This window comes from Typopeltis vanoorti, chromosome 8 (assembly GCF_054136105.1).
Source record: "Typopeltis vanoorti isolate ZY-2024b chromosome 8, IOZ_Tvanoo_1.0, whole genome shotgun sequence".
In the NCBI taxonomy this organism is placed as follows: domain Eukaryota; kingdom Metazoa; phylum Arthropoda; class Arachnida; order Uropygi; family Thelyphonidae; genus Typopeltis; species Typopeltis vanoorti.
In genome coordinates this window covers 115,327,273-115,346,267 of record NC_143556.1, presented here as the reverse complement: position 1 = coordinate 115,346,267, position 18,995 = coordinate 115,327,273, and the positions used below count along the sequence as shown (strand labels likewise).

Genomic DNA, 18,995 nt, shown 5'->3' with positions numbered 1-18,995 from the left:
AAAAATATTACTTACATAGCTTCTTTAGCCTCTCAACTCCTAACACTTTATAAGTCTCATATCTGTTCAACTTTGGAATGCCCAAGACTTCTCTAAGAATTCTTGATGATATTCAGCAGAGGACAGTCTGCTTAAAATAGTGTTGGCCAGTGCTAGAGCAACCACTGGCCAACACCTAAACACTGTCCAGCTTCAAACATACCAAACTAACTTTCTCATCAGCTTTCTTCATTGCATTCACTTCTATTCCTTGGAACAATCTCCTCATATTGTTTTTTCCACTAAGTACAACATCTCACTATGTAAGAAACATATCAACAGGCTACATTTTCTCCTTAATCACTTGCCCACATATGGCACTGTAGTGTTATTGGTCTTGTTAAAAAAATAAATAATAATAAAAAAAAAAAAATTATATAAATTATGGAATTAGCATGATTTTAGCATTCATCAATCTTTACTTTATTTTTGATTAGTCCTATATTTATTGCTCTTTCCTTCTAAAAAAAAAAGTTACCTAGTTAGGTAGACTATTCCAAAAGCAGTGAGATTTTTATAATATTTTGCAAAGAAACAAACAACATATATGCATTGTTCAGAAAATTTTAAGATTTCCAGGTCAAGTACAAACATAGATGTGATTGTATCCTTTCTAAAGAACAAGTCTTTCTGTGGAGAAATTATGTTGATGGGTACCAGCAAAAATAATCAACTCAAGTTTTTATGTGATTCCCACCCACAAAAGACTATGAACTTATAGTAAATTGGTATCATGGGCAGGCTGTTGGTTTTTTAATTCTCTGATTTATTTTATATTTTTGCATAATCTGGAAACCATGTTCTCAAGACTAAACATAGAACTTTTTCAAGCCACTTCAGCATCCATTGAATAGAGTAATGGTCTCATACTGGGCAGTGAAATTCATGAAAAATAATTACAAGCATGCAATGCTTGTAATTATGGTTTGATGTTAAATCAAGTGTGAGACATGGATATACCCTATCTCCTCTATTATTCATCATCTATATGGATCATATTATAAAGAAAACACATTCCCAATTTTTACATAATTAAAAATTATGTAAAAATTGGGAATGTTGATCTTAGCTCTTTACTATATGCAGATGATATTATACTTTTAAATAAATTCAGTACAAGTCTGCAAGATTCCCTGACTAAACTGAAGAACAGTTGTAATACATTTGTAGGAAAATCAGCAACAAAAAGACAAAGACAATGAAAATATGCAAAAATATTGAAAATGTCAACTATAGAGAACCTATAGAACAGATAAAACATCTCGTTTCTTTAGGCACAATTTTAGTAAAGATGGCAAATTAAATATAGAAATAGGCAGCAGAATTAGCATAGCCGGAATAGTAGGAAGTCAACTGAATAAATTTAAATGGAATAAGAGAGAAATTAGTTAAAATGCTAAACTAGCTATATACAAGACAGTGTTCAAACCTATTTATGGATCTGAGAGCTGGGTTAGAAATAAAACACTTTATCAAAGACTGGAGACCACAGATATTGAGAATATTAGGAAAGCACTTGACTGTTAGCAATTAGAATGGGAGAGGAAAGATTGCAGGGAAAAGACCAAGTTCTATGTGGATTAATACAGTAAAAAGTGCCTTAGAAAACAGAAATATGAGATCTCATAATATTGAAATATTGATAGATAGCAGGTTAAATTGGAGGAAAATTGCCTATAAGAAATGATAAATAGTAATGATGTAACTGTTTCATGTAGTACTATCATAATATCCTGTACACCCCCTGAGGGTGCATTCAGGAATTTTTGATGATTTTTTCAACATAATTACTAATGTCTGTCTTTAGTTTTTGTACCTTATCTCTGATGTCTTTTATGGTAATGTTTTCCTCTTTTTCCAAACTTTTTCAACATCTTCAAAAATATTTGCCATTATGATGATATTTATTTTCTATATTCTTACCATATTCTTCTAGTGAAATTTGTTTAGTTACATTTACACCAACTTGGCTTTCTTACATTTTCTCCATATTCCTTCACTGCTGATGTTGACTGATTTGATGAGAATGGTCAATGCACTTTCTTTTTTTTCCAGAACTGCCTGTTTAACTTCCAAGGTACACCATGAAGTTAGGTTATTCCTTGCAAACAACTTCTCCACATGTCTCACTGGCTGAATCAGTAAATGTTTGCTTCAGAACTTGCCACTGACACTCCAAGGTGTTTTTTTTTAATGCTGTCATATTCTCTCCAGTAGTATTAATATACAGTGGAACCTCAGTTATCGAACGACTCTCATCTTGAACAAATCAGTTTCTGAACAAAAAACGCAATAGTTCCCGAACAGGCAAACCAGCAACAACATGCTCTGCAGACTGAGATTACGGCGGGAGAGCGTCAGTTATGCCATAGTTACTCAGTGCAGACACCTGCTGGAATTTCTGGAGAATTAATTAATTTAAGACACCTATTGTATATTATTATTTATATTATTATTATTATAAGGTGTCTCCATAGAGTCAAATGACTCGTCGCAGGAGACTTAACATTGCGTTATTCACACAATACCTGTCATACTTCCCCCTTAAACTCATTTGCATTCTTGAATTTGCAGTGGCTTTTCTTGATTTTCTTTGTGTTTTATGTTTTTTTTTTTTTTTTAATATAAATTATTATTCAATAAGCCACCATGAGGCCAAGATAGTGATAGCAGCAAAGTGAAAAGAAAAGTTGTTAGAATCAAGATAGGGGTGAAAAAAGAAATCATATTCAAATATGAAAATGGCGTTTGTCTCGGATCTTGCTATGCAGTTCGGTATGGCGAAATCAACGATCTGTACGATACTCAAAAATAAGGAGGCAATCAATTTTCATCTATATTTTATCTATTTATTGTATTTATTCTTGTTTGTGTAAAATTCTATGCATTTTCATTGTTGTTGTATACGATTCCATGCATGAAGTACTGTTATATAGATTTAAATAAGCAATCATCTGGGACCCTTGAAGTATGGAGTAATTGCTTTGAAAAACTACTAAATGAAACAAGCAGTGGTGATAGCACAGTGATAAAAAAAACACTGACCACGTATGCAGTCAGGAATACATATCCATACTTGAAGTAGAAAAAGCCATCAAAGGCTTGAAATGTGGAAAGGCAGCAGGAGTAGATGTTATTTGACCAGAATTGCTGAAATATGGTGTATAAAAGTCTTACAGTGGCTGCACTGCATAGCTCAGAAAGCCTGGACAGAGGGACGAATTCCCAATGATTGGAGTAGAGCTCTCATAGTACCCATATATAAAAAGGGAAATAAAACTGAATGTGAGAATTACAGAGGTATTTCCCTACTGAGTGTTCCTGGCAAGATCTATGTAAGTATACTTGAGAAATGGTTGAGAAGAATTGTGGAAGAACAAGCTGGATTCAGGCCAAATAAAGGCTGTCAGGATCAGATCTTCACTTTACGACAAATAGTCAAGAAAGCATGGGAATATAACAAAAATCTATATTTAAGTTTTGTCGATTTGGAAAAGGCATATGACAAGGTGCCAAGAGAGAAGCTGTTGAATACGCTGCAGTTATATGGTGTCAATGGGGCATTATATCAAGCAATACTTAGTCTTTATTTGAGTTGTAAGTCAGCAGTTAGAATTGAAGGAAGTACAGGAAGATGGTTTAATGTTAAATCTGGTGTGAGACAAGGATGTACATTATCCCCTCTGTTATTCATTATCTACATGGATCACATTATGAAGGAAAGTGGTATTAAACATGATATCAGAATTGGAGATGTTAGTGTATAAATCCACTACAAGTTTGCAAGATTCCCTGACTAAATGGAATAACTGTTGTAATAGATATGGTATGAAGATCAGCATTAAAAAGACAAAGACAATGAAAATAGGTATAATTGTTGAAAATGTCAACTGTGTTGTGAACGGGGAACCTGTGGAACAAGTGAAACATTTCAGCTACTTAGGCACGATTTTTAGTGAAGATGGTAAATTAAATATGGAAATAGACAACAGAATCAACAAAGCTGGTATGGTAGGAAGTCAATTGAATAAATTCATATACAAATAAAAGAGAAATTAGTCGAAACACTAAATTAGCTGTATACAAGACAGTGTTCAAACTAGTTGTGACTTATGAATCTGAGAGCTGTGTAAGAAGTAAAACACTTGATCAAATACTAGAGACTGCAGATATGAGAGTCCTGAGAAAGATTAGGAGTGTGAACAGATGGCATCAATGGCAATATCATAATAAAAACGAGGATATTAGGAAAAAACTTGACATTGTCGGCATCCAGGAGTGCATTAGCAGAGCTAATCTCAGGTGGTATGGTCACTTAAACAGAATGGGCGAGGAAAGATTAGCAAAACAAGTGTTCTCTGCCAGATTGGCAGGAAAATGACCCAGAGGAAGACCAAGATATAGTTGGATTGATACGGTACAATGTGCCTTAGTTGATAGAAATATAAGATCTGATAATGATAATATTGGAGCTTGACAAGTAATAGACTGATTTGGAGGAAAATTATAGATAGGGAGTTAGTAATGATGTAAATTTTTCATCTAGTACTATCATATCCTGTACACCCCTTGAGGGTACATGTCAGGAATTTGATAATGCTGAATGCTGGAGCTTCTCCTTTCTTTACCTAATCTATTGCATGTGAAAAAAAATCTGATTTATTATTCAACAGAATCTCACATGTGAAAATAATTCTTCTTTAATAATCTCTCATGATATATTGCAAATAATTAAAGATCAAACCTCAATTTTAAACCCAGTTTGTACTGCAGCTTGCAACAGCTGCAAATCTAATCCAACTTAGAAAGGGCTAAAAGCATAAACTTTGCCTACTACACAAGCAACAGACCGCCTTGTTTCTTACCAAGTAGGTTCAGCATAACTTCTGCTCTCCTATTATTTCAGGTTCTCATATTCAAATAGTACTATAATAACATCACTCAAAGATAAAGATGATCTCTCATAATACCAAGAATAACTTGCTTCATGTTTCCTCTGATCTTTTGCCAAAAAAGACAAGATGAATCCAGAATAATTTACATATAAGTCTTCTAGTCCAGATGATATTCTCTCCAGTTGTATTCAAAATTATACTCTAGAATTAACATCTAATCTGTGTTGCCTTTTCTATGCTCTTTTGGCCACTGAAAAAGCAGCTCAATTCTCTTAAAAATAATTATCATCAACAGACATCTTCACATTGGCATCCACCAGTATAGATTCCACCATTCTTCATCCACAACAGTTCCCCTAGCCAGCATTACTCACCTTTGGATGCAAGCAACAGAAAAGTTTTGTCTCTTTCCAGGGCATTTGATCATATGTGACATGTTATGGTTAAACTTTCATCTTTGGCATTTGGATCAGCTATTTGCTCCCTTTGCTCACTTCTTGTCACTGTGGGGTTTCTCAGCAGATTTCCTCACCATTTCTGGAAAGGTTGCTGTACTTTTGCCTACTTTCTCATGTACATAACTCATTACTGACCTCAAATGTCATCCATAGTTTGCTGAAGACATAACTCTTCCTCTTCTTCAATCAACCAACTATGTAGTACTCACACTTCCAAGTTTTGACATTTTCCAATACTAGTGTCCAAAGCACTGACCTCCTTAATATTCTGCAGAGGGGAGTGAAAACACCCTTGTCAACTCTACCAAACAAAGTCTTATCTTATTTTTCACAAGAAAAATGGCACTTCTCTTCCCTTAACCTTGATGATATTCATGTATTCTCACCAGACGTGTGGATCAAAGCTCAAAATGGTATATGAGTGAGTGTGTCATTTTGGGATGATGTACACTGGTCACGTTTGTACCTGTCCTGGCAAAAGCACACCACACTGTTTCTCCTCAGCCGCAAAAAATATTTTGTAGTTTTCTGTTTAGGACACCTCGCCTATATATGCTGACACTGAATAAATCCCATATCTCTCCAACCCTTAGAATAGAGTTCTTACATTTGCAATTAGGGAGCACTAAAAAGCTCCCTAAAAATTCTTGATACTATCCACAACATAACAATCCATTAATAGATAATCCTCCTCTTAAAGACTCATTGAGTCACTGTTAGTTGTATGTGGTTTCTTCCTTATGCCTTTTCTATGGGTATTTTCATGCATACTGTTCTGTTCAGCTGATGAGCTTAATTGTCCTCTTTCCTTCTTTAACCCCAATTAAAACATGTATGATTTTTGGTTTACATTCATATGCAGTTCAGTTTCACTTAGCAAGACTCTCAGACTGTCTTCTCTTTTCTTACACCATTTTCCCCAAGGACTAAAAGCTGTCAACTTCAACAATTTTCCAAGATCAAAGAAGTGATTGTTCATGACCCCTTTTCAGTAATATTAAACAATACTGTGGTGAGAGCAATAGATCAATAATCTGAGACCAGAAAATGAGATGTTTTTTGGATATGACTAAATATGGACCTACTTCCATGCTGTGGGGGTGGATGCAAGCCGAGTAAAATACAGTATAGAGATGGTAAAGAATCCAGGTTGTTTTAGACTACAGGAGATATGCAGCATAATTTCCAGGTGTATTTCGAGGCAATTTTATCGTCATTGGAAGAATGATGCCAGAAGGTCAGCTTTATCCTTTACTGATGTTGCAATTGTGCCATCCAGGTGAGAGAAAAGCTGAAAATTGGATTTACCTTTGTTAGTGATTATTTTACAGTTCTATGGGCGTTGGTGTAGACTGCAAATGAAGCTGGAATTTTTATTTCAAGCCACATACACTATGCTGTTTTTTGGGCCATCCTGACACACCATGTGGGGGTGGGGTGACGGTGCTCATTCCAACATGGGTCTGTAATAACATTTCTGTAACAAGATCACAACCTGAATCTGGAGAACGGAAACAGTAATCTAATCATGGAAAGGAAGAGTTAAAGCCTGAGATCCTCCTATTTAGTAATGTTGTATCAAATGAGCTTGGGGTTGTGAATGGCTGAGGAGAAGGTGTTCTACTATAAATGAAACTTTTATGAGATTATGATCTGAATTAGCAAGAGATATCAGCACAATACGACATTGGAAGAGAACTGGTTAAGAAAAGATAGTGTTGGGTAAATGGAGAAAAGCATTATGTATTCTAGTTGGTAGATAAATAGTTTGCTTTAGGTCATTTCTTATAGAAAAAAATACCTCGGCATCTCTTCCAGCATGGTCAGTGGAATTGGAGAAAGGAAGAGCCAGTTGACACTGAAGTCACCAAAGATGACTTAACTTTATGGTAATTGAACAGCAGGAAATCAAGCTTCAAAGAGAAGAATTCAAAGATGTCAGAATGATTTTCAGAATCACGGAGGGATGCAGTAAAGACAACAGCTGAGTGATATATAATGAGGCAAAGAAATTTTAAGCCACAAAAGGTCAAAAAAGAGGAAATTCAATATTAAACATCCTCTGACAATGAATGTCAGATTGTATGAAAGCACAAGTACCATCAAAAAGAATTAAGAGTACAGTTTGGACTGTTAAGATAGACTATGGTGGTTGTGGCAGTTATTCAAGATTTGGTCACATCTTGAATAACCTGCTGGTGACATCATTCAAGTTGGAGTTTCTGCCAAATATTGGTGAGCAAGAAGTTATATAAGGTTTGAAGTGTTTCAAAGATAAAGAGAAAAAGCAGTGGAACATGCATTGGAGAAAGGGGGGGGGTCATAAGCATTTTGACAGTATAAAGAACATCTAGTCTCCACCATTACATGGCCTCAACAGTGTTTCCAACAGATCATTGCACAGCCTCCCTCCATGCTCAGTTTGTCAGTATAGAGGATAGCAGGATTATATGCTAGACAATTGGGAAGCCTAAGTGCACTGCTATCAGTTTAGTTCCTGTACACTATCTGGTAAACCAGCCTACAGAATTGCTTTACTACTGTACCCTTGAAGATGGGAGATTCTGTATCTTCGGAGTCGTTTGGCATTCACTTGAAAAGTCACTGACTGCATGATTGAAGAATAGGATGTTGGGAGTCTGAGGCCAGAATCCCTGCTCTGCAGACCAAACAGATCAGTTACTCTGGGACCCTAATAACCAGTTCATTGTGTTTCATCAAATTCTGAGTCATTTACCATCTATTACTATAGTCTGTATTTCCTCTGGGCAGGAAGATATCCTCTGACAGCAGGAATTCTCAGTTATAGTTCCAGAGCCCCTATGGTGAAAATGGACCACACCTTGAGAAGGATTGACTTGACCTGTTTATAGTTCATCACCAGCTCATTAGTGGCCCTAGCCATATGATTTCATGCTGGTATCATCAGAAACCTGATATTTTTTGTAATATAATGTGCATTCCATATCTGCGATTTTCTCGGAACTTAATTATGTGCATTTTAACGTTGAATTCTTTGTGTTTGTGCAGTACCAAATGCCTATGCATGTCTCTAAAAATTATGTTCTGCAGTCTTGTTTGTTCAAGTATTGCAGTTAACTTGAAATACTTTTGCTTCATTAACACACTCCAAAACCTGATTCATTGTCATGCTCATATACACTAAAAACAGAGTGACAATAGATATACAGTTTTCTATTCTATGTATTCTTATTCCTTACTGAGAGAAAGGATTTAAATATTTTGTATTTAATCTAAAGAAAAGCAGACCTAAATATTTTAATTTCAATTTTTTTTTTTTTTCCCTAAATGTGAATCTCACTCACAAAGGATTGTAAACCTATCATACCTTTTAGTGTGTTATGAGTGGCAAAGAGTTAGAATCTGGAGACTTCCCTTATGCTAAAAGGCTACACTCCAAATTCTTTTTTTTAGTGTTGCACGGTGATCAGCATTCATTTTAGAAATTATGAACTTTACAATTGTTATAAATAACTATTTTAATTTCCCGACATTTCGATCTTCATATTAAGATCATCTGGAGTATATACAAGGACAAGCTGAGTTACATTATACACAGTAAGTTAAAGGAACAATGATTTGATCATCGGTTAATCTACTGGCATAACCTCTAGTGGGGAAGAAAAATGCAAATAATTATTTAGAAACTACATCAAAACTAAATTCTATTTAAGATAACATAGGAAAAATTCTTTCTTATAGATAGTCTTCTTTCAGTAACAATGATGTCCTATTTTTAGCATTACAATTGTTATTTTAGATTTAGGATTCTGGATTATCTACAGTCCTGTTTATAGTTAACTCTTAGAGAGAAAGGTTCCATGGGTAGAATATGTGCCTTCCATATGCTTGGGAATTTTAGACCATCATTATTGTTCAGATTGGGGTGGTTGATAAAAATCTCACAGGCTTCTTAAATTTGCGTTCATACCATGTTTTGGTGTGATGTAAACAACTGCTGCTTTTCCAGTCAATTCTATGTTCAGGGCATGGTCAGAAAGGCCAGCTTCACCATAGTTATTATTAATGTGTCGTTTACACTCCAAAATTCACATCATTCCTACTCTCTGCTCTCCAACCACAACAGGCTGCAGGTTGAATCCTGTTGTGGGCATGAATGTTTGATTGTCTTTTGATGAGAGATGAATTTCACCACCCAATGCGAAACCACCACCCCCATTTATTGGAGACCTGAAGAAGCTTGAAAAAGTTCCATGTTTGGTCTCTAGAGTATAGTTGCAAGACTCTGTGAAAATAAATACAAATACATATGCACTGCTTCGAAAGAAGTCAACAGACAACCCCCCCCCCCCCCCATGGACAAGTTGCATCATACCATGTAATGAGTTACATGTTTGTAGCCAGCATAAATTGGATGAATATGATATATGATGCTATAATAGCAAGAAGAATGTTGCAGGCCTATCTGTTTGGCAAATTGGGACATTCCTAAATTGAATTATATACACATTTGACTAACATCAAATGTGTATTTAATTCAAAAATTAGCACAATATTCGCATTTAAATTAACATGTTTGCTGCCAACTACGAGTATACTCGTTGTTGGTATGTGAGCTTCACAAGTCAACTACGAATATACTTGTATGTTGATTACCGACCTCCTATGCCAAGCACGAGTTAACCCATAGTATAAGCATGTTAATTTGGACCCTCGGCTTGTGAATAAAACAGAGAGCACATCTGGGGGCTTTGTAGAAGGAAAATAATTTCAGCAAAAGTATAGTATATTATAAGAGGTATTGTTGCATAAACTGTGTATTTATTAATGCAAATAAAACAATTTTTTGAAACTTTTTCAACATATACGTATATTTATATACGATATATCATCATCTGAGTCATCGCTAGAGTCGTCTGTAGGATTGTAATCATCTTTGAATCGGAACCAAATAATTCATTCCATTCATCATCACTCATATTTGCGTAAGCTTTCTTTTATTAGCCATGGCATAATTGAAGGTTTTTATTTAGATAATTTTAAATAATTGTAAGACTAGACACAATAAACCCTACTGCACTGAATGCTGAACGTCACTGACTCTGAACTCAAATTACACAGTCGTCAGCGCATGAGACATAGGTGGGGGATGATACGAGAGTACTCGTAGTTGGCATATGAAACAAAATTCTGTCTGATAAGCCAGCTACGAGATAACTCCAACTGACCATGTAGAAGTGCTTGGCGTGTGGCAACAAATTATATCCGAGGAGCATGGCAGCGAACTTGTTAAGTTGTAATATTTATGTTTTGAATTTGTTACAACCATATTTTTATGAAGCATTTTTTATAAGTTAGGTGACTGGTAGTTTCATCAGCACCATTGTTTTGCCAATAGCATACTTATGTGAAATATCTATTTAAAATTTAGTTTTTTAATAAGTATTGTGTTTGTCAGTTTGATTTAAAATTTGTCTGCTTGTGTTCATAGAAATAATAACCATTATTTGTATATTTGTAGTGATAGCAATGAGCTCGATATCGGTGCCAACACAAGGGTTGGTACCAAACGGTATATGGCACCAGAAGTATTAGATGAAACATTAAATAGATCACAGTTTGAAGCATATAAAATGGCTGACATGTATTCTTTTGCCTTAGTTTTATGGGAAATAGCACGGAGATGTATTTTAAATGGTAAGTGCATATTTTTACTTTTGAATTCAAATTACTGTATAAATATTTTATACATTGGAATGACACATCAAATGTGTGAGTTTGGCAACTGTAGAAGCTATAATAGAAATATGGTTATGCCAGCAAAGAATGGAGGTGCAAGTCAGTCCAACAAGAGAAATCTGTTCATATGTGGATATCCCAGTATTGCTGAAGGTAAGGGAAGAAGGATGTGAGCTCTTTTTTGTGAGAGATCAGATAGAACTGAGTTTTGGTGGCATTGAAATTTAAAAGGTTGTCCTTGACCCACTCGGATAAACTTAGGAGATCTGTGTTGAGATCCCTGGTCATCCTAGGCTCATCTTAAGATAATGATGTGATGGCAGAAGTGAGATTCTCTAAAATTTTGTACATTATGACCAACTAGGTGTGTACATTTCTTTCATTATCAAATTCCTGACATGTACCCTAAAGGAGTGTGCAGGATGATAGTACTACATTATTACTACATGAAATATAACTTCCTATCTACAATTTTCCTCCAAATCAATCTGTTACCTGTCAAGACTTCAACATTGTCAAATCTTATATTTCTGTCTTCTAAGGCACTTTTACCATATCAATCCACCTACATCTTGGTCTTCTCTGGGTCTTTTTCCTACCAACCTGGCAGAAAACTTGTTTTGCTAATCTTTCCTCTCCCATTCTGTTTAAGTGACCATACCACCTGAGATTAGCTCAACTAACACATTCCTGGATGCTAACAATGTCAAGTTCTTTCCTAATATCCTCATTTTTATTATGATATTGCCATTGATGCCATCTGTTCACACTCCTAATCTTTCTAAGGACTCTCACATCTGCAGTCTCTAGTGACTGCAGAGTGAACCAGAGTGAACAGCAAAAAGTCAGCTGCTGGAACAAATCACACCCAAACTCAACATCACCAGAGTTCAAGATCAGTACTACAAGGGTGGTCTGTAAAGTTCTTGGCCTCGACCATAGATGGCAACACTATCAGCAAGATTTTTTTTTTTTTTTCTAAGTTGGTACATCTATCATAAGCATCCATGTGAAATTGAAAGTGATTCTATCAATTGGTTTGTTTTATGCAGCTGTCTGTAGCAAAAGTGTTGTGTATCCTTTGAAATGGATAAAATTAAGTATTATACTGTTATAAAATTCTTTGTAAAAGAAGGTTTAAAGCCAAAAGAAATTCATTCGAAGTTCATAAAAGTTTATGGGCACTCTTCTCCTTCGTTTTCGACAATTAAAAAATGGGTTGCCAAGTTTAAACATGGCCGTACCAGCTCTTAAGATGATCCACGTGAAGGACGTCCAAAAAGTGTAACAACACCAGAAATAATTGATCAAGTGCACGATATGATATTGAAGGACATGCGAGTCAAAGTGCATGAAATTGCTGAAACTATAGACATTTTAAAAGAACTTGTAGGATATATTTTGCATGACTAATTGCAAATGAAAAAGCCTTTCGCAAGATGGGTGCTGTAATTGAGTAGATCAAAAATGCACTCGCATGAAAATCTCTGAACAGTGCTTAGCGCATTTTAACAAGAATAAAACTGATTTTGCACGTCAATTTATTACTGTGGATGAGACTTCGATTCACTATTACACACCAAAATCCAAATAGCAGTCAAAACAGTGGACAGAAGCCAGTTGTTCAGCACCAAAGAAGACAAAGTTGGTTCCATCAGCAGGAAATGCCATGGTATTGGTGTTCTGGGATGCTAAAGGCATTTAGTTTATTAATTATCTTGAAAATGGTAAAATAATAACCGGGGATTGTTATCCCAATCTTTTAATCAGACTGTACAAAAAAATTCATGGGAAAAGATCCGGTTTGCAGATGAAAGAAGGGATCTGCACTATGGATTGTTGGAACATCCACTCTATTCCCCAGATTTGGCTCCCTCTGGCTTCTATCTCTTCCCAAAACTAAAACTCTTGCTCTCTTGTCAGTGTTTTTCTTCAAATCATGAGATGATTGCAGCTGCAGAGGAGTATTTTGCAAGTCTTACTGAGAGCCACTACAGGGACGGGATAATGGCTCTGGGGCATCACTTGAATAAATGTATTAGTCTTAAGGGAGATTACGTTAAAAAATAAAAATAATTTTGAAATTATAAATTCGTTTTTTCATTGTTAGGCTGAGAACTTTTCAGACCACCTTCATATGAACATAAGAAACCTGAATGGCAAAGAAATAGAGCTATTTGAGGGACTGGATAAGTACCAGATCAACATAATAGGGATCACTGAAAAAAAAAAAAAAAAAAGTGAAACTGTTGAGATCTTTCTGAGCAATAAATATGAAATGTTATATTCAGGCAATGACAATCAATGAAAAGGAGTATGACTACTCCTTCCTCAGTAGCCTACATCCAAGAATCCAGTTTATGGTGGAAAAGGAAAGTAACAGTAGTTATCCTTCCTAGACACCTTAGTAACATACCTTCCTAATGGTAACCTTTCCTTCTCTGTATATTGAAAACCTACTCACACAAGCAGATACATTCACAAACTCTCCCACCACCACCTGTCTCAACAATATGGCATTATTAAAACTTCTTTTCCAATGGCTACAGCGATTACAGAATTAAAAAAATAATCAGTTCCTCTCCCGCCATCTCTTCAGAAAGATGTCAGAAATGCCATCACCATACCCTACAACCGCGAAAATAACAGATAAAATAGCCAGGTCCTTAAAAAAAATGCAACTTCCACACCAATTTTCAGTCCTGCCATAAGCTTACTACTCTTATCCATTCCACCAAAGATCAGCTCCCTCTTCTCTCAGTGCCTGGAGTATATAAATTACCCTGTTCCTGCAAGCTGGCTTACTTCGGACAGGCAGGTAGATCAGCGACCATCCATTTAGAAGAATGCAAATCATAAAATCACAAATCGTCTGCAATCAAGACTATTCAATCTGGCCTTGCAGACCATGTTTTGGATATAACCCATGGTATCTGCTGGAAAAAAAAACCACCATGCTCCACCATAGTAAATTCAAAAAAGAAAGACTGCTTTTAGAATCTGTGGCCGTACTCAGAAATCAACAGAATTTAAATAAATACCGTTGCTTAAAACTTCCCAAAATTTGGGAAACAGTAATTATGAGAGGTCCCACTTTACATCCTAGGCCACCTACAAACACCCATAGAGGGCACACCACATAGATAGGAATTTAGTCACCCATGTGTTTCACTTAGTATTGTTTTGTAATTGAGCATATTGTTACAAAAGTTATTTGTAATCCTCAAAGATGTCTCAGTGACTGAGAAGAAATATTGGAAGCATTAAAATTAATTTCAATTCTTTTCCAGTGCTGTAAATATTCCATTAAACCTCCAACATGATGTCCTCACAGCACTCAAGCCTCAACATGCAGATTTAATGTTTCCATTTCAGTATTTTCTGAGAGTATGGTTTCTTGTATTGGGGTTTCACTTTGTTTTTCTTGAAAGTGTTCTATCCATTCCTTTTCTATATCTTTTTCCCTTGCCAGTATATTTCCTTGTTTATTTCTTATTCGTCTCTCTTTTCTCATATTTTTTCCAGCTATCTTTCTTGGAATCAAAGTTTGCTGCAACCTGTTCAGCCTCCTTACAGAATTCTTTGACGAATTTTCTTTTATCTCTTACACTTTTCTTTAATTGTCTGTTTTCTCTTTGTATGTTTTATTCATATCCTTTTCCTCTTTATTTTGATTTTGGAGTAACTTTCTTCTGACTTCTCTTCTTTCCTCACTTAAAAGCATTGTCTTGTCTGTTATCCATTGTTTCTGAACTCTTGTTTTCTTATTATTTCTTTAGCTGTTTTCATTGTATAATTATTTTATATTTTTCTTCTATATCTCAATTCTTTTCCTTCACTTTGTGTTGTTTTATGTTTGCATTTGATTGTATGAGCAAATATTCTTATTTTTCAATTTATTTATATTGTATTAGTTTCTTTTTCTCCTTGATTTAAATATCTTTGCTAGTTTCATTTTTATCTTTGCCACCACCAGTCTGTGTATGTGTCTGTTGCTCTCTATGCTCTCACATCATGTAAGGAGGAGGATCTCCATGTTTTATTTATGGTTATGTGATCTATTTGGTTTTTATTCTTTCCATCTGGTGAAATCCAGGTTTGTTTATGTGTATATACTTGTGTTGAAATATTGTACCTCCTATGATTTAAGTTGTTAAATAGGCAGAAGGCCTTAAATATTTCATTTTCGTCTCCTAGTCCTTCTTTTCCATCACTATTTCATATCCACTGTTGTCTTTACCTACTTTTGCATTTGTGTCTCTCTGAAATAGCAGCATTTTCTTTTGCTACTCTTGTATAACTGTAGAAGGTCATTAAAAAAAAAACTCCCTTTTCAGACAGCACTGTTTGTAGGGCATAGATGTTTATTATATTAACCTCTTTCTATCTGGTTTTGAACCTAGCTTTTATTATTCTTTCTGGTCCTACTTTCCATTCTAATAGTGCCTTTCTTGCCTCCACTGTCATCAGAGCAACACCTCTACTAAGTTCTTCAATCTCAGGGGTTTCCAGAATCTGATATATTTGTTAGATGTTAGTCTGATCTCGCCAGTTTCATTTTATCTGGTTTCACCTAATCCTAATATTTGTATTTTGTATCTATCTATTTCATTTGCTATTTGATGTGCTTTCCCAGATTCGTACATTGCCCTGATGTTCCAACATCCAATTTTGCTTGTAGATTTGAATGTGAAGATTTTCTTTCCAAGAGCCTTCCATCTCTTGGCTTCTCTAAGAGAGCTTTTACCAATCTGCATCATTTCATCTGGTGATTATTCAGCAGAACTAGTCTGATTTTTTTCAATACTTGAGGTTTCAGTAGCAGGAGATGTTAAATGTATTGTGGTTGTTTGACCATCCTCATTTCATGAGTACAGCCATTATTTGAGCCCTGTTCACAATCTATCTGAGCCATAAAATATTCAGGTAGATTTTATCAAACTCAACAGATGTTTTTGTTTTTAAATTTGTATTAACAATTAACATCTTTTACTGTATATATAGTTGGTGCTATTTTTATTTATAGTGTTGCTTCTTATATATATATCCTTTTAATATCTTGTTTTTTTTTTATTTGTGTTTTATGATATGCAACATAGGGGGTGCTTAAAGGTTCAAAGCTGTATACCTGAGAGAAGACCTCCACATAGCCTTTAAAGGAATGCGGAGAACCCAATAGGTCTTCTGACCTAATGTCCAATCTTCACCTTCTCGTGGTGCACCCTGTTGGGTATCTACCTGGATACTGAATGAACGAGGATGGGCTAGCAATTTGGGATTTAGCTGACCAAATTGTATTCTTATTGGCTTAAACCAATATACAAAATGATGGTACAACATGGCAAAATTTTATGCTGGCTGGAGCTTTGCCTGGTTTAACAAGGCCCCCGATGTTTTGCCAAGGAACCAGGGCGAACAGCGAAACATCAGCTACTGGAACAAATCTGAAAGCACACCCCAACTCAACATCACCAGAGTTAAAGATCGGTACTATCAGCATAAGAAGCCTGAATGCCAAAGAAATGGAGCTAACTGAGGAATTAGATAAGTACCAGATCGGCATAATAGGGGTGACTGAAACAAAAAAGACAAAAACTGGCGAGATCTTTCTGAGCAATAAATACAAAATGTTATATTCAGACAATGACAATCAAGGAAAAGTGGGGGGTAGCCACAATATTCAACACTAAATACGAGACTAATAATCTTAAATGGCAGTCAGTCTCAAGTAGAGTGATGTGTACAAATATCAGAATGGGGAACTGCACAATGAGACTTATTTGTGCCTATGGTTCCACAGAAGGCTCTACTAAGGTTGAGTGGAGGAATTTTTTGAGGCTCTAGAGAAAGCTACTGACACAATGAAAAGTTGGTCCTGGTTAGGGATCTAAATAGCAGAGTAGGAAGTGATTGTCAGACATACAAAAATATTTTGGAAAAATTTGGAGAAAACAGCAAAGCTAATAATAATGGCAAATACTTGTTGGATTTCTGCTCAGGACATAGACTGGTTATTACTAACACCATGTTCCAACATAAAAATGTGTACAAATTCACATGGAAAGAAGAGGCAAGGAATAAGAAAAGTCTCATTGACTATGTTATTGTTGATAGTGATGCTTTCCCCTGGTGCAGGACACCAGAGTGTATAGAGGATTTGAAATTGGAAGCGATCACTATTTAGTCTTGAGCAGGATAAAATTGAATTTCATATTGAAAAGAATAACATGTAAGAAAGTTTTAAAGCAAATAAAAGTTGAACTCTCAGATGTGAACTGTAGACTAAAATACACAAAGTTTTATTGAAGAAAAAATGAGAATTTGAGAACAGGAACCAAACCTTGGAAATTCAGTGGCAAGCCTTGAAGAAAACCCTGATTGATTCAGCCAGAGAGGCATGTGGTAAGGTTGTCTGCAAGGATAGAAAAATCAGAACTCCATGGTGGACACAGGAAGTTAAAGAGGCAGTGAAGGAAAAGAAGAAAGCATATCAAAAGTTCCTGGCAAATAAGTCAGCTTGTGCTCTTAGAGAATACAGAGACAAATGTGATAAAGCTAAACACTATGTAAAACTAGCTAAACAAAAGTCATGGGAGGACTTTGGCAAGAACATAGAAAATAAATATCAAAAAGATGGTAAGATATTCTGGAGGTTGTTGAAGAAGCTTAGAAATGTAGGAAAGAGTGCTGTAAAAAGGAATTAGAGATGATAAAGGTGACATGAAAACAAGAGAAAAAGATATCCTTGAAGTATGGAGTAATTACTTTGAAAAATTGCTAAATGAAACAACCAGTGATAGCACAGTGGTAAAAAAAACACTCAACAGGCATACAGTCAGGAATACATATCCATACTTGAAGTAGAAAAATCAATCAAAGGCTTGAAATGTGGAAAGGCAGCAGGAGTAGATGATATTCGACCAGAAATGCTGAAGTACGGTGGTATAAAAGTCTTACAGTGGCTGCACTGCATAGTTCAGAAGGGCTGGACAGAGGAATGAATTCCTGATGATTGGAGTAGAGCTCTAATAGTACCCATATATAAAAAGGGAAATAAAACTGAATGTGAGAATTACAGAGGTATTTCCTTACTGAATGTTCCTGGCAAGATTTATGCAGTATACTTGAGAAACGGTTGAGAAGAATTGTGGAAGAAAAGCTTGGTGAAGAACAAGCTGGATTCAGGGCAAATAGAGGCTGTCAGGATCAGATCTTCACTTTACGACAAATAGTTGAGAAAGCATGGGAATATAACAGTGATCTGTATGTAAGTTTTGTAGATCTGGAAAAGGCCTATGGCAAGGTGCCAAGAGAGAAGCTATTCCAAATGCTACAGTTATATGGCAATGGGGCATTATATCAAGCAATATTTAGTCTCTATTTGAGTTGTAAGTCAGTAGTTAGAATTAAAGGAAGTACAGGAAGATGGTTTAATGTTAAATCTGGTGTCAGACAATGATGTACATTAAACACCGGCTAAACTAGCGGGAAAAAAACCTGCTGTCCACGCCCAAGACCGGCTAACTTGGCTGAGGAAGATCCTTGAGCTCCTCACGTTGTTGACGGGAATCGAACCTAGGACACTCCTTCGTCAGACATATGGTTACGAAGCGCAAAGCCACTAGGCCAACCGCACGGACATTCACCATAATGTGATAAAGGAACTAGAGTATTCTGATAAAAGTGTGCCAGGATCCGTGATCAGTGAAAAATTACCATTTTTCATTGATCATTTTACTCCTACTTTTTATCCTTCTTTGCATACTTTTTTATGTACGCCTTTCTCTTTAGAACTATTTAGAAGGTGTGACAATTTAATTCCCAGAATGCACATGTAAAAAAAAAAAAAAACGTACACTCAGAACTATACATCAGTAACTAC

The 18,995-nt window shown here is 35.6% G+C and overlaps 1 protein-coding gene across 1 annotated transcript in view; it reads left to right on the top strand.

The window, feature by feature from the left end:
- LOC150104298 (bone morphogenetic protein receptor type-1B-like) overlaps positions 1-18,995 on the top strand; it is a 193,154-nt gene that overhangs the window by 144,122 nt on the left and 30,037 nt on the right. The window contains exon 9 of the mRNA XM_090396453.1: positions 10,896-11,071. Coding sequence (XP_090252579.1) covers positions 10,896-11,071 — 176 coding nt within the window. The remainder of the gene's footprint in view (positions 1-10,895; positions 11,072-18,995) is intronic.